At 40.0% G+C, this 14,654-nt stretch overlaps 1 protein-coding gene across 4 annotated transcripts in view; it reads left to right on the top strand.

Moving 5' to 3' along the window:
* TLN2 (talin 2) overlaps nt 1–14,654 on the top strand; it is a 352,127-nt gene that overhangs the window by 296,890 nt on the left and 40,583 nt on the right. For all 4 annotated transcript variants that reach the window (XM_038419198.2, XM_038419194.2, XM_038419199.2 and 1 more), the window contains 5 exons: nt 1,925–2,044; nt 5,032–5,178; nt 6,920–7,086; nt 9,877–10,060; nt 12,332–12,457. In XM_038419198.2, coding sequence (XP_038275126.1) covers nt 1,925–2,044; nt 5,032–5,178; nt 6,920–7,086; nt 9,877–10,060; nt 12,332–12,457 — 744 coding nt within the window. The remainder of the gene's footprint in view (nt 1–1,924; nt 2,045–5,031; nt 5,179–6,919; nt 7,087–9,876; nt 10,061–12,331; nt 12,458–14,654) is intronic.

Below are 14,654 nucleotides of genomic sequence, written 5' to 3'. Positions count from 1 at the left end.
CTCTCTCTGGCTAACTCAAAGTACGGGCCTTTAAAGAGTATACGCTATTCTCTGTACCTTGCTGCCCAAAAGAACAAGCTATGAAAACAGTAGAGAACACCTTATCAGGCCTGTGCTAAAAATTGACAGTAACCAAAAGAGATGCCTCCATGATGAAGAGGGTGGAGGGCATGGGATAGAAATATAGCATTCAGGAACAAATAAAGTGAAGCAAAAAGAAAGTTATGCTGATTACTGGGGAGAGAATGAAGTTAGGGATAGCAGTAGTACAAAACTCTGTCCACCATGTCATTATTGATCTGTTTTGGGCCTAAATGATTTAGACTGTTGTAGACGTTGATATGATTTATATCCCCATCAAGAGAATAATACTTGAGCTGGTCTGTTACTTGAGCCTGTCTTGAAACAATGGTTTGACTGTGCCAGAACATTTTACAGCTCAGGATTTCTTACCACTAGAGGCTGAACTAAGACCAACCGATTCATTTCGTTAATTTGATCATGAAGCAGTCTGTTAACACTCCACAGCTGGTTTTAAATAGACCTTTTCTAGCCAGTTTTACAATTTAAAAGAGGCTATATTCCTCCTACTGTAATGAGAAAAGCCATCGAATTGGGAAGTCTTTGTTAACAGTGATTCTTTGGCATGAGATGTATATATTAGTGGAATGTGATTTCAAGTACTTCTCTTGAGGCTTATGAGATATGAGAAACAAATGAAGGTGTGTGTTGAAAGAGCTTTAATCAACCCTTCAAATCATTGGAATCTTGTCCTGTCATAAGTTTCTTGCCTACATTAGCCCTTTGGGGTGTGATACTTAATTATTCTTTAACTTTATCTCTTAATTAAAATTAAACCTTGCAAGATAATTGTTAAATTCATGAAATGAGCAATGGTCAAATTCTTGTTTTCTCTCACAGAATTCCTGGTGCTGTGATTCAGTTGGGCATTAAATGAAGTAGGGAGGGATCTTTGGCTAATTAGGTCCTTTCTTGATTCTGATGAGTCATAGTAATGGTTAATATAATAAACGGTGTTCATCCATTAGTAAATACGCTACCTTTTTTAAATATAAGGATAACATTATTGCACACTACAAAAAAAACCACCCTACCTTGCTGTGCAAAAAAAAAATTGGTTTTGCCAAAAAAATGAGAGAGAGAGAATCTTTGCAGGTACTGTAGTAAGTTGTCATTTCAACAGATAGCAGTTAGCTCTTCTCTGTGCACATTAGGAATTTGTCTAAGGCCAGTTTATGGTTTATCCGATGGCTGGAATATCACTCCTTTTCACCTGTTTTCACAAGCAGAAATGGAATAATGTCACCTTCACAGAGTTGGCAAATATTCCAGGGAAAGTTTCACTTTTTGTGCTCCCAAATCAGAAACTCTTCATTTTGTACATTTCCAGCCATTTCCTTCTTGCCCCAGAGGTCTTTCACGTTCTGTGAGTCTTAGGATGCACTTAAGATCCTTCCACTCCACATCATGGTGACCATCAGTGGGCTGAGGAGGGTCTAGAAGAGAGTGGGTTGCTTAGCCCATCAGTGCCAAATAGAGAGGCTGCTGTTGTGCAGTGTGAAGCACTCTTCGCCCCTCTCTACCCCTCCCCAAATTCACCTACTAAGCTGAGAGTAGAGTACTTCTGCAGTCATTTACTGTACTGAGGAGTATATTTCCATTTCTAACTGCTCCTCAGTTACTTCGTGTTCTGTGGGTGTCTAGTTACTGTGGTTCTAATAAAGCATGTTTGCTTGTCTTTTTGGCTCATAGAATTCTAGCTGGAAACTGAATTGCTAAAACAGCAGGAGGTACCCATTCACTGGTGCTGCAAAAACATACTTGTGTGCTTCTAGGCAGTGTGGAGTATTAACAAGCTGGTTTTATGCCTGTCGTTGTTTTATTGCTTGTTTTCTTTTTTCAGATGACTAAGTCGGTTACTAACCCGGAGGAGTTGGGAGGACTTGCATCACAAATGACCAATGACTATGGGCATTTGGCTCTCCAGGGCCGAATGGCAGCAGCCACAGCTGAACCAGAGGAGGTCTGCAGTTTTTAGACCTCTAAACTCTGAATGCACAGTGGTGTCAACATTAAGTATTCTCTTGCACTTTAATGTGGGGGGGGGGTACAGTAACCAAAGACAGTAGTCCACCCTGTTGCTATAATGCAGCTACAGTTATCCCCAAGTCTGAGTCTTCTCTTGTGCAGTCAAATAGAAAATAGGACTACAACCTTCTGGTAGTAGGGGTGTTTTCTCTGAAACATTTCTGAGATCATTTAAAATGAATACAGTAAATATTTTCCCAGACAGGAAAATTCTGTTTACTGTACTTCAGTCTTGTCAACCATCTGTTTGTCCAACGTGTAGGAAGACACAGTCTTTGTCCCATTGATACTGGAAATACTGGGTAGTAAGATACATTGGGTGGGATTTTCAGAAGGATTCCACATGGGCCTAACATTGCCTTATAGGCCCCGTTCCATGGTTTGGATCAGAACCAAAGGTGCAGTTTCAGATCTGAAGATTTGTACTCAAACCTCTCTCTCTTCTGTCAGATTTCAGGTTTGGGCCTATCTGTTTTAGTGCTCTATCAATACCTTTTAAAAAAGAGTCGATTCAAGCATACAGCACACACAACCAGATAAAAGCTTTAATGCTATTATTTTCTCTGAAGGGAAGGAGGAACTAATAGAAAATGGTTATATTCCATCTTGTTGGCATAAAGTCCAAAATATTGCCATCTTCGTTTTCATCACAGTTGAATCATAAGTCAGCTACTGTTTGCCATTACCCATTTTGCGCCACTTTCACTACTGTGGCATTTGACCACCTATGGAAAACATCTGTAGTTAGATATTTATTTACAATACAGACGCAGCTGGAACAATACTGTATACATATATATACATGTAGGCTCTAACATGCATTCTGTTGCAGCATTGCTCATCCAAAGTGTATGTGAATTAGAGCTGCGAAATATAGCAAAACTTTTTCTACTAATATTTAAGTTTTTAAACAAGTTTGTTTCTACTGTTCTTATCCCTTTTTATCTCACTTTTTATGAAATATCTCAGGCACTAATTTTCTGTTAGGAATGTTACAAATTAGCAAATATTAGAGGCCAAAGAAATTAAGCTTTTAATTTCTAAAAGTGTGTGTGTTCACACTACAAGCCAGATTATAGGAGTTACTCACCAAATCAGAGGACAGAAACATCCAATCAAGCATGAACAGCAACTCAACGTCGATCATCAAATATTTGAAACAAATTGTTTGCAACACTCCACAGACAAGAACTGTTCTCCAGAATAACTGGAAAGTTTCCAACTGCTTGCAGGCAACCTGGAAACAGAAAATTGGAGACATTTCTCTAGTTATTCACTACAGATCATTTCCCCCAGTCTCATGATTTGATGAATCACATAACATACTTTTTTCTCCTCTCCTCAAACCGTTTCACATATACCAGGGATTCTCAAACTTCATTGCACTGCGACCCCTTTTCTGACAACAAAAATTACTACAGGACCCCAGGAGGGAGTACCAAAGCTTGAGCCCCACCACCCCGGGTAGTGAGGCCAAAGCCCAAGCCCCATCATCCCAGGCCAGGGGGACCAAAGCCCAAGCCCAAGGGCTTCAGCTGCAGGCAGGGGGCCTGTAACCTGAACCCTGCCATCGAGAGCTGAAGCTCTCTGACTTTGTCTTCAACCCCAGATGGCGGGGCTCGGGCTTCAGCTTTGGACCCAGGCTCCAGCAAGTCTAAGCCAGCCCTGGCAACCCCATTAAAATGGGGTCCCAACCCACCATTTGAGAACCGCTGACATATATCATACTGCACTGAGAGAGAGAGTCAGAGAGATAATAGAAGGAAGGGAATGGTCATTGTCCTCTTTCTCCATCATGTGTATGGTACTCAGGGCATGATTAAAAATCTTTGAATCAGTGAATATGACTGCTTTTTCCCCTATTGATTCTTAGGCCGTTGGTGTTTAGCTCCATTGGCCAGTTACAGTATCAGATTATCAAGACAAAATACCTTCAAACAGCTTTTGACTTATTTATTACACCTCCCCACTGACAGTTCACTTGAGGTTTTTTTTAAATATTCTTGGTGCTGAATAGCTAAGTCAAAATCAATGACTTATATTCATCAAGGGTATTGTTAGACATAATTAACATTTGTTTATTAAAATAGTGCACATTAATTTCAGCTTTAAGTAGAAATAATTTCATTATTGAAACTAATAGCTGCAATTCCTACTTACATATTAACCAAAATACACACACAATTATATGTAAACATATGTAGCAGTACTAAAACTAGCATTGGTTCGTGTTTCTCAGACCACACGGCTGGACTCCATTTCAAGATTAATAGTAAATCTGAAATAGTGATGCATTTAGAGGTAAATATAGGTTTGGCTATTTTATAGGGATGTGCTAAGTATTGGAGAATAAATGAATAGCCAAGAACTTGTGCTAGATTCATCTGTGAATGAAACTGAGGTACTCGGAACTATGCTTATATACTCCTCAACCTAGTTTGATCAGAGTTGAGGAGGAGCCTGTATGCCTTGAGGTCAGCTCACCCTGAGAACAAGCAGTTCATTTTTGCTTTATATCTTGGGCAAAGAAATATTGCCGCACGGAGACGTACACATTTTTGTGATGTTTCTACTATCTTTTAGAAATGCCTAAATTAGATCTGGGTAAATTCCCTGTGCTAATCACATAAGACATGTCCAGATTTTGATCCCCTAGCTCAGGTCAAATAGTATTCCTCCTCCATGAGTAGTCCCATTGAAGTCGAGGGGACCACTTGTGGATTAAGATGCGACTTAGCATGAATAAGAGATGTCAAAATCTGGCCCTTATTTCTGATTTTAGCAGGAACTGTACTGGTGGACAAATATTTGCAACAAAAATTGTGCAAGTTTTACAATGTTTCCATTTATTCAAAGCCTCAACATTCTAAGCACCTTCTTTGTCTCCTATCTCCCCTTCACCACAATTTGTTGCCTATCTAGATAGGATTCCAGATCAGGACTCGGGTACAGGATCTTGGTCATGGATGTATCTTTCTAGTACAGAAAGCTGGAGCTCTACAGATTTGCCCTACGGACAGCTACACCAAGAGGGAGTTGATAGAATGTGCTCGTGCTGTCACTGAAAAGGTAAGATGTCCCTTGTTGTTTCACAGAAGGGATCGTTGTGATCATCTAGTCTTACCTCTTGCATATCAGAAGTCATAGAACTTCCCCAAAATAATTCCTAGAGCAGATCTTGTTTAAAAAAAAAACACACACATTCTTGATTTAACAGTTGTCGGTGATGGAGAATTCTCAATTGCCCTTGGTTAAATTGTTCCAATGGTTATTTACACTCACCGTTAAAAATATATGCCTAATTTCTAGTCTGAATTTGTCTAGCTTCAATTTCCAGCTATTGGATCGTGTTATACTTTACTTAAATTATGATAGGGTTTTCTCAGATTTCATCATTTTGAGGCAGATACACTGTGAACACTGTGTAGCTAGCAGTAGGTGGCTGTTAGCAGAGTGTTAAAATTCAAGAGCCAGTGACATTTGGCATGAGGTGCTGTTTGCCCTATAGCCCTTGGCCAAAGTTCATCCCCTCCCCCACCATCTTTCTCCTGTTACTGTGTGTCACTTGTTCACTTGACTGTCGCTTTCCTTCCCAGCAGTAGCTTAATTTCAGTGGATCTGATATATAGATATTCCAAACAAGTGATTTGGTATTGCAGCACTTACACATCCACTCTTTTCAGAGTAGCAGCCATGTTGGTCTGTATTCGCAAAAAGAAAAGGAGTACTTGTGGCACCTTAGAGACTAACAAATTTATTAGAGCATAAGCTCATCCGATGAAGTGAGCTGTAGCTCACGAAAGCTTATGCTCTAATAAATTTGTTAGTCTCTAAGGTACCACAAGTACTCCTTTTCTTTTTACATCCACTCTTGGGAGCCCAAATTCTCAGTGTCTGCCATGTTGCTAGGCCAGAATAACTAACTGAAGATGCAAACTGTGCTTCTCTATTTGAAAGACACACTGTAGTTTGACGTAAATATCATTTTGATGTTGTGATCTGTTTTGGGAGGGTGGCTGTAGTACTGCTATTAAATGAATACTCCCTAAGGGGAAATGGAGTAACTACTGCACCTCTTAACTTCTTGGCATAGTCTCACAAGGGGACTTGTTCATTGAGCCAGCATTTAGGGTTGGGTTCTTTATTCTGAATCAGGGATGGGGAGATCACTATATCACTGAAGCAGAAGAGTGGGAAGAGCTGTGTAGTGTGGGACAGCAGAGATTTGTCTTTTAAACAAGCTGTGTGACAAAGTTGAGTTGCCAAGAGCTTCAGTCATCCTTGTGATCATGTTACTGGGTAGCATCGTAGATTGCTGAAAAGTAATTGTGACACTGAAATAAATGCACCAAGCTCCTTTATTGACTGTGCAGAGTACTGTAGTATAATTGGAATTCTTATTTATTGTAGCTGGGGAAAGTTTTTCCTTTCATTTAGATATTATGGAAGATGAGTGCTTACACTATTGATTGCAGAGTGTCATTATTTATATGCAGAGCAGATGCAGTTAAGGCCTCTGTGATCTGCTCATTTATTGTATATCCTGCTAGATCAGGAGACAGCCTTTTCCTACTGTGAAAGACAAATGCCAATAGCAAGCTTCCTTCTGTGGAAAAACTAATCAAACCTGCTAATGTGCAGATAGAGCAGGCAGGGGAAGGGAAAGGGAGAGGTTTATTGTAGATTGTGAAATGAGATCACAAAATGAATTGCACCTGTTGATTTTCATCACAGGAGTTGGTTTAACTCAGAAATCAGTTCATTATGCTTTGTTTTACTGTAACCCTCTTTTTTTATTTTCGTGTTCCAGGTTTCCTTAGTTCTGTCTGCCCTTCAAGCAGGAAACAAAGGTACTCAGGCTTGTATCACTGCAGCTAGTGCTGTGTCGGGGATAATTGCAGATCTGGACACAACTATCATGTTTGCTACAGCTGGAACCCTTAATGCTGAGAACAATGAATCATTTGCGGATCACAGGTCAGTGATACCGAAAAAGCTGGTGGAGGGGGCTGGCTGTAACAAGGGGGCAGGGGCAATAGATAAATGTCCTGCTAATGGCAAACGAGGGGGTGGAGATACAGTTTTTCCTGCCTTTTCAAACCCCTAATAATGAAGCCAGATGAGCAGAGGAGTGAGAGAGAAATAGGAAAGGGTTGGGGTCCGCGTTTCAAAAGCTAGATACAGTAGCCTGTATAGTAAAAGCAAATTTCATTTTGCCCATTTATGTGGGAGAGAAAATTTTAAGTAACAGCTGGATCATTCTCAACTGTTTCAAAAAAAAAAACCTCAAAGATCAGTTTTATCCAAATTTTTTAATAAATCCATTTCTATATTTCATTCTTACTGATTGTTACACTGTGATCCTAGTATGAATAATTAACTGTCCATGAATTCAAAGAGAAATAGCTTTCTGATGTTTTTTGCAAGACTTGTTTTTTACTTCATGGCTTTTTCTTCATGGGTTACTAAATGCACTTGCCCACTGCTGATGATGGAGATTATTAATGGAAGAGATGCTGGAGTGTCAATCATGTTGTCATTTGGTGATAGGGTGACCAGATGTCCTGATTTTATAGGGACAGTCCCGATATTTGGGGCTTTGTTTTATATAGGCGCCTACTACCCCCCACCCCCATCCCGATTCTTCACACTTGCTGTCTGGTCACCCTATTTGGTGAGATGATGGCACAGGTTTCCTTCTGATAGCAGCTGATATAGAATGAGAGATTTGGAGCATCCAGGCCATTATTCCCACATATTAAAAACCTGGTTCTAGTGGTCAAGACTGGGGGCTGTTGCTTAACAGCACAATTGGCCTATACTGCCAGCATTTAACTCAGTACTGTGCCAGTGTCTTTGGGAGTATGAAAAGTGCAATGCAGCCCAAATTATTACAGCTTTGTACACTGAGTTGTGATTCATTTTTATAATCAAATAATAAGTTTGTTAAATGCTGTGTGACAAGTGTGAAGACAAGGTCCTGCTTCAAAGAGCTGAATGTTGAAATGCAAGATTGGAATGCAAAAAAAGACAAAAAGGCCGAGCAGTGATGATTAGCAGTAATTTCGTTCCACATTTCTTATTTTGTTACCTAACCTGTCATTTCTTTGAAAGGATGTCTAGAGGTTATGTATGTCCTTTTAGACCATTTGCTAAGGGAAGGGAAAGCCTTTATGCAGTGTCTTAAATGGATTATGCAAAGTGTGTATGTATAAACACAGGTTGGGGTGCCCCCTACCCCACAAAGCAAAAGTGTGGTGTCCATGTACAGTTGTTGAACAGTTTCTCCTTCTTACAGTAAATCTTAATATTGTACCTCAAAACTTACTTTTGCGGTTAAAAATAGCAATCTTGTTTGAGAAGGAGAGAGATAAGCAAAGAGCTCAAACAGGGTCCAGAGAGTTAAAAACTCAGTATGTTTTGTATATTGCATTATAAAACATAATTCAATTCTAATTAAAACTTTCTTTAAAGTGAACAAATTGCTATCTGCTGTTTCTTTGAATTCAAAGGTATTACCTGCTTTTTGCATTGTGTCTGTGTTTTATAATCTTTAATTGCTGTGGGAAGTGCAGCAATTGATCCTTTTTCAGTAAAGCTGGATAATCATTTTGATTTCCTTTTACCTAAATGAGTAATTGGAGTAAGAGAGTATGCATGAAACAGCTGCTATGTAAGAGCAGATTTTTCCAAACTCTGAATATATGGATTTAATACTGTGCACTTCCAACATAATTGAAGATTGCTCCATTTCTATAAAAAGAAACGTACTTTCCAACTCGTATGCTCTCATGAGTTATCTTACCACAGGCCTTGTTTAAATTAGAGTTTAAAGGTGTGATGTTAGCATATGTTTGCCTTGAATATATGTTAAACTGGTCAAGATAAATCCTAGACGAGCACCTCTACGTAAACTCAACCAGTTGTGCATTGCAGTGTGCCTTGTCTAGACCAGATTTTTAATGTGTGTTACCATACATTGCTAATGTGCTAACATCACACTTTCAAATCCTTGTTTAAAGACGTTACACATTTTTCCCTCCACTGTGTCTAGCAGTCCTGAGAATTCCAGTTGCTGCGTTTTGTGCACGTTTTGTTTATTTCTAGGCTTACTCTTTTTATATTCACTAAAGCATAAAGGCTGTGGGCCTGGCAACTCTCAACCCTTCACTTTTGTTTTCTAACCTTTTTTCTGAAGTTCAGTACTCACAATAGTTGACTGGATGGTCTGTTCTTTCCCCAGAATATGGGGACAGGGGATTGAAATGTTTTAGATTTGTCTGCCTGAAGAGTTTATGTGAAGAAGGGGAAAAAAAGATATGAATCAGTCCTGTTTCCTGCAGCTTCTCCCTTTCTCATCCTCCCCCACAAATCATTATTTTCTTTTCCACAGAACATGCTGGTGGAGGTTTGACAACTGGTAGTTACACCATGGCTTGGCTTAATCTCTCCACATTAGGCTCCAGTGCTCCCTCCCTCTCCCTATTCCCATATCTCATTTCCTTTCAAGAGGAAGTCATTTCATTGAGTCATCCTGAGTCTGGTGTGTTGACAACCTGAAACGTACTGCATCTGTTCTAAGTGGGAATTGCAACCTGACTTTGGCATTGTAGCTAGGATTGTCACTAGTAGACACTGGTATGCTGACCTACATAGAGCCCTTTGTCTACGTAGCACTTTTTCTGTTAGTCAGGATAGTGTTGAATAGCTGTGTGTTTTTTTTTTCTCTTCTCTCTTTCCCCTCTCCTGCTTCCCTTTTTTCCCCAGGGAAAATATCCTGAAAACAGCAAAAGCTTTAGTTGAAGATACAAAATTGCTCGTCTCTGGGGCTGCCTCAAATCAGGATAAACTAGCCCAAGCAGCTCAGTCATCTGCTACCACCATCACACAACTGGCAGAGGTGGTAAAACTGGGAGCAGCCAGTTTGGGATCAGATGAGCCTGAAACACAGGTAGGAGGGGCTGCAGGAGCAGAAAATAGACCAATGTTTGTAGTGTATAAAGACATGGAGAATATCACAGAAGTGAGAACTCTGGAGGTACAGTGTAATTTTTTTAAAAGTTTCTTTCAGTGGAACTGAGGCTTCCAAGTCAGTTAGGCACTTATGAAAATTTTACCCACAAATAGCACAAACCTTGCATTGCCTCTCTTGAATGATTTGCAGTTTAATCAGGCACCTCCCTTCTTCGAAAAATAATGCTGCAAAAATGGACAAGACCTGGTATAGTGTGTCTAGTCCCTCCTCCACCAGTTTTGGAATTTTTTTTTTTTTTTGCAAGCATATTCTCCAATGCCTTGTTTTTAAATGGCTCATCATGGGGCTTCCCTTGGGAGACTATCCCATAGTTCAATTGATTTCACGGCAAGAAAGCTTTTTACTTAGTTTAAGACCAAGCTAAACACCTGTTGTTGTTAGTATGGTATGAACAGTATTCTATAACTTCACAGATATGTCTGGATTATTTTACTCTTTTAAGTCATTTAATTCTTCAAAGTCGATTCAATTAAACATTTAATTGTTGTTTGAATCCTAGTGAAATGTGAGCGGGTGTGTGCACTGTAGATGTGTCTGTGTTAGTAAATTAATTTGAAAATGTATGATTGTTTGAAGCACTGGAAAAAATGTGTGTGTCACTCTCCTCTTTGACCTCACATGTGATCTTTGTTCTAGTGTCAACTTCCAGAGCATTCCTCTGTGGGGGGAATATTTTTGAAACTGAAAATGTTTGCTTCAGGAGCCATTTTTTGATAACTTCATATTTCCAACTATCAACACTGAGGAATTTTAAGTATTTATTGCACTTTCTGACTTTGTCTTCAAGTAAAGGCTGACGATACCGGTTTGCCAGTAAAAACCACATGGCACTAGCAATTATTTATTTGTACAACTTGTATGTGTGGTGTGATAATCCATACTGGGGGTGGAGGAAGGAGTTCAAATTATAGTTTTAAGTATAGTGTGTGTCTTAAGGTAAGACATTTTCAATAGCTTCTGCACAAGGTATGAAAATACAAAATATAACTTTTCCATATAAGTTAAAAGCTCATTTTACTCAGGCTGCTGAAGCCACAGAAACATGAAAAGTGTGTATATGTGTTGCCATTGTTGTTGTATAACAAAGCCAGATAGAGAAGCGAGAGCTGCACCAATCTACATTAGGTCTTTAGGGTCTTGTCTTTTCCTCGTTGCTGATCAAAGAGGTTCTGAGTTACCAAAGCTTGAGTAAGTTTTTACAAGAAAGCGAAGATTCTAACTTGGCCATAGATTGTAATAAACTGCAAACAGGCTGAACCGAGGCAGTGCTAAACATTTTATTTCCTATCCGTTACTGAGACGTAATAGATCCTTATATCTTTTTTTTTTTCCCCCCGGCGCTGTCCCATTTTCCATGCATGTTTTTGCTTTGAAAAAGGTACAATTGTGCTGATATCATTAAACCAAAGCAAAAAGTTGAAGGTATCTAACCACTCAGCAGATGAGAAGAGAGGTGGGGAAAAGATTCTGGGGGAGAGAGTTATTCCGATGTTTCTTGGAAATAATTAATGTGCTCATGGAGAGGGGCATAATAGACTTTTTTTCCCCTGTACTTGGTTTGGGAGGAAATTTACTTCAATTTGACTGCTGCTGACTCAGACCTCAGGCAAGTCATTCATCATTTAGTTCCTTGGGGGCTCTTAGGAGACTAGGCTACATAAAACTTCCTTTTCTCTGAAATGGAGTGTTTCCCTTATGTACAGGGCATACTAAGTATGTTTGATCTGCTTACGTCTGTCAGAATAGTAGCTGATGTCATAGTAAATGGGGTCATTCTCTAAGGGAGGATCAAGCTGTAAGTTCATACCCAGTTTAAACTACTCCCATTCTATTCCCATGCTGAACAGAACACAGAGGTGAATAAGCCCCTCTTTGGGACACGATGAGAAAGGGAGAAATCCTGCCTTAGAGAACCATTTAATTACAGGAGACAGTAGCTGAATCGGGTTCCGAACATAGTATAAAATACTGTTCAGATAAACACAGCTTTATTTTATGCAGGAAACTACGTGTTGTTTTTTTAGCATTTGTGCATACAGTATCTTTTTCTCTCTTAACACTGTGTACCAACATTTGCCGTGTGCTTAGCAGACTCCTACAGTGTACAGCCTGCCCAAATCTTCCATCTATGGGTGGGGGTGAGTTATGATTGCACTAACCTCACATCCAAATTTCTCATTCTTGTAGGTTGTACTGATCAATGCTATTAAGGATGTTGCTAAGGCCCTTTCTGATCTCATTGGTGCTACAAAAGGAGCTGCTAGCAAACCAGCAGATGATCCATCCATGTACCAGCTCAAAGGTGCAGCTAAGGTATGTAGTGCGATATCTCTCCCTTTTAGACAAGTTTAGAGGTTATCTCAGCTTCTGTTATGAAAGTAGAAAACATTCCTTTGCTTATTCCCTGCTGTTTGCTTTGATGTTTATTTAAAGAAACAGCTAGCATCACTTTGTTGCTAGAATCCGAAAGACTGGTGGCAGTGAATTCTGGTTCACTTCAGTCTCTTATTTTCCTTCTGTTTCATCTGTATTCTACTAACTTAAACTAGATGATTGATAGAAAGCTGGATAGTATCATTCATGTCAGTGCCTGTAAACATAATACCAGTTTTCTTAGTCATCTCACCACAGCTAGTTAAAGAGTTGTATTCCTTCTGTCAGGCACCGCTTTCACTCTGCAAGCATATGTGTCTGGAGGGAGGATGGAAGTCCCTGATATATTCAGGCTACGAGACTAAAAGTTTACCTTATAAAAATGTGTACTTGAATCCTATAGCAAGGGTAATGAACAAGTAATGAGAAGTCCACAGTATAAGCATCCAGCTGTTAAGATGCTAACTTGGACCTTCAGCTTTTAGAAAGTGGTCTGGAGATCTCAAACAGCCTTTCTATAAAATGTAATGTACTTTGATTGCATTTCTCCCAGGCCGTGCGTGTAAGTGGAAGTGTCTATTGGTCAGAGCACAGGATTTGGACAGTTTCTGCCACTGTTTTATTGTGTCACCTCTTTGTGCTTCAGTTTTCCCACATCTGAGATCTTTGTGAAACTTGCTTCACAGGGCTCTTGGGGCTTAATGTTTGTAAAGTGCTTTGAGATGCTGAAATTTGGGCAGTATTGGATCTGCTTCCAGATGATCGGGTTGTCAAAGTGACTTTTACGCATTTGCTTGGCAAAGAGATTTTGCCCTTTCCCATCAAATGTGGACCTGCAGTGATCAGTGCCTCAGATTGGATTACTGCGATGCACTCTGTGAGGGGGCACTCATCAAAGACCATGCAAAGTTCACCTACTACAGAACAGTATCTGCTTGCTTAGCTGGTTCCCTTTGCTTTACAGAGCTCAATGTGATTTGAATCCTGGTTATCTGAAAGCTTACCTTCCTCCTTGTGTTCCATCCAAAGATCTGAGATGGGCTTAGGTGCTGTCATGAGAGCATTTGTACATCTACAGGCTGAAGGGAAGATATGTCCTTCCTTATTTGCTTACTTTGTATTTTGGAACCAATATTTGACCATCAGGGCATAAGGCAAGGTTAGCTACAATATTGACTCAGTCTTTTGCCTGAGGGGGAAGTTGTTAAATCAAGGTTTGGGTTGATTTCCTGGGAGCTGGTTGACTTCTTTTCAATTGATGATGGCAGTTGTGTGTTTAATTGTGGTTTTAGAAACTGCCAAGAGAAGGTAATAGTGGCATTTCACAAATTAGTAAATAATGTGCCTGGTCTCTGACAAGGTTTTTTGAGGTTATAGTCTTGCGTTTGTGTGGTAATGGAGGCAAAGGAGAGGGCACTAGTTTCTATATGTTAGAAACCTATTGACTTTTCATCTTTCTGTAGACAATTCATACCAGATGTGGAGAAGGGACTCTGTTTATTTGAAATTATATGAGAGGTGATGTTATAGCATAAGTGCTGTTAAGCAAAATTGCAGGATGGGGTATGTTATTGCATAAAGACATGCCGAGGAGTGCCCAGAGACACAGACGCTAGGACTCTTGGAGAGGCGTTCCATCCAGACTGCCTGTTTGGAACTTTGAGGGGCTGAATCTAATAAGGGATCACTTGGGTCCTGAGGAGAGAGGGAACAGGATCCCGGGAGAGAGGGGTTGGGAACTAGACTAGGGTTAGGAAGGGAAGGACTGCTGGGCCCTTGTAAGATCATGCTTTCCCTGTGGGAGCACAAAGTAGAAGGGTACTGAATGCTATTGGGACTTTTGTTTTGTTTACTTTGGTTTAGTGGCTTTTCAAACCCAGAAATCAGCAGCAGAGTCAATCAGTCAGTTTGCAAGAGATCTGCAGGGCCCTCAAAATAGTTAGGAAAAGCATCCAGGTTCACCTGATACTCACAGACTAGTGTACTGAGAGGAAGTTTAGAGGGATAAAAGGGCTTCTAGCAACCCAGAGACACTGGGGTTGAAAAAGTTTTGTGCCGAGGCACAGGCAAGTTGTTACCCCATGCACTCATGTTTAGGAAAGCCCCACTACACAGTGAATCTGGCTGTATCAATCTA

This window comes from Dermochelys coriacea, chromosome 10, assembly GCF_009764565.3.
Source record: "Dermochelys coriacea isolate rDerCor1 chromosome 10, rDerCor1.pri.v4, whole genome shotgun sequence".
Lineage (NCBI taxonomy): Eukaryota > Metazoa > Chordata > Testudines > Dermochelyidae > Dermochelys > Dermochelys coriacea.
This window is presented reverse-complemented; position numbering and strand designations above follow the sequence as displayed.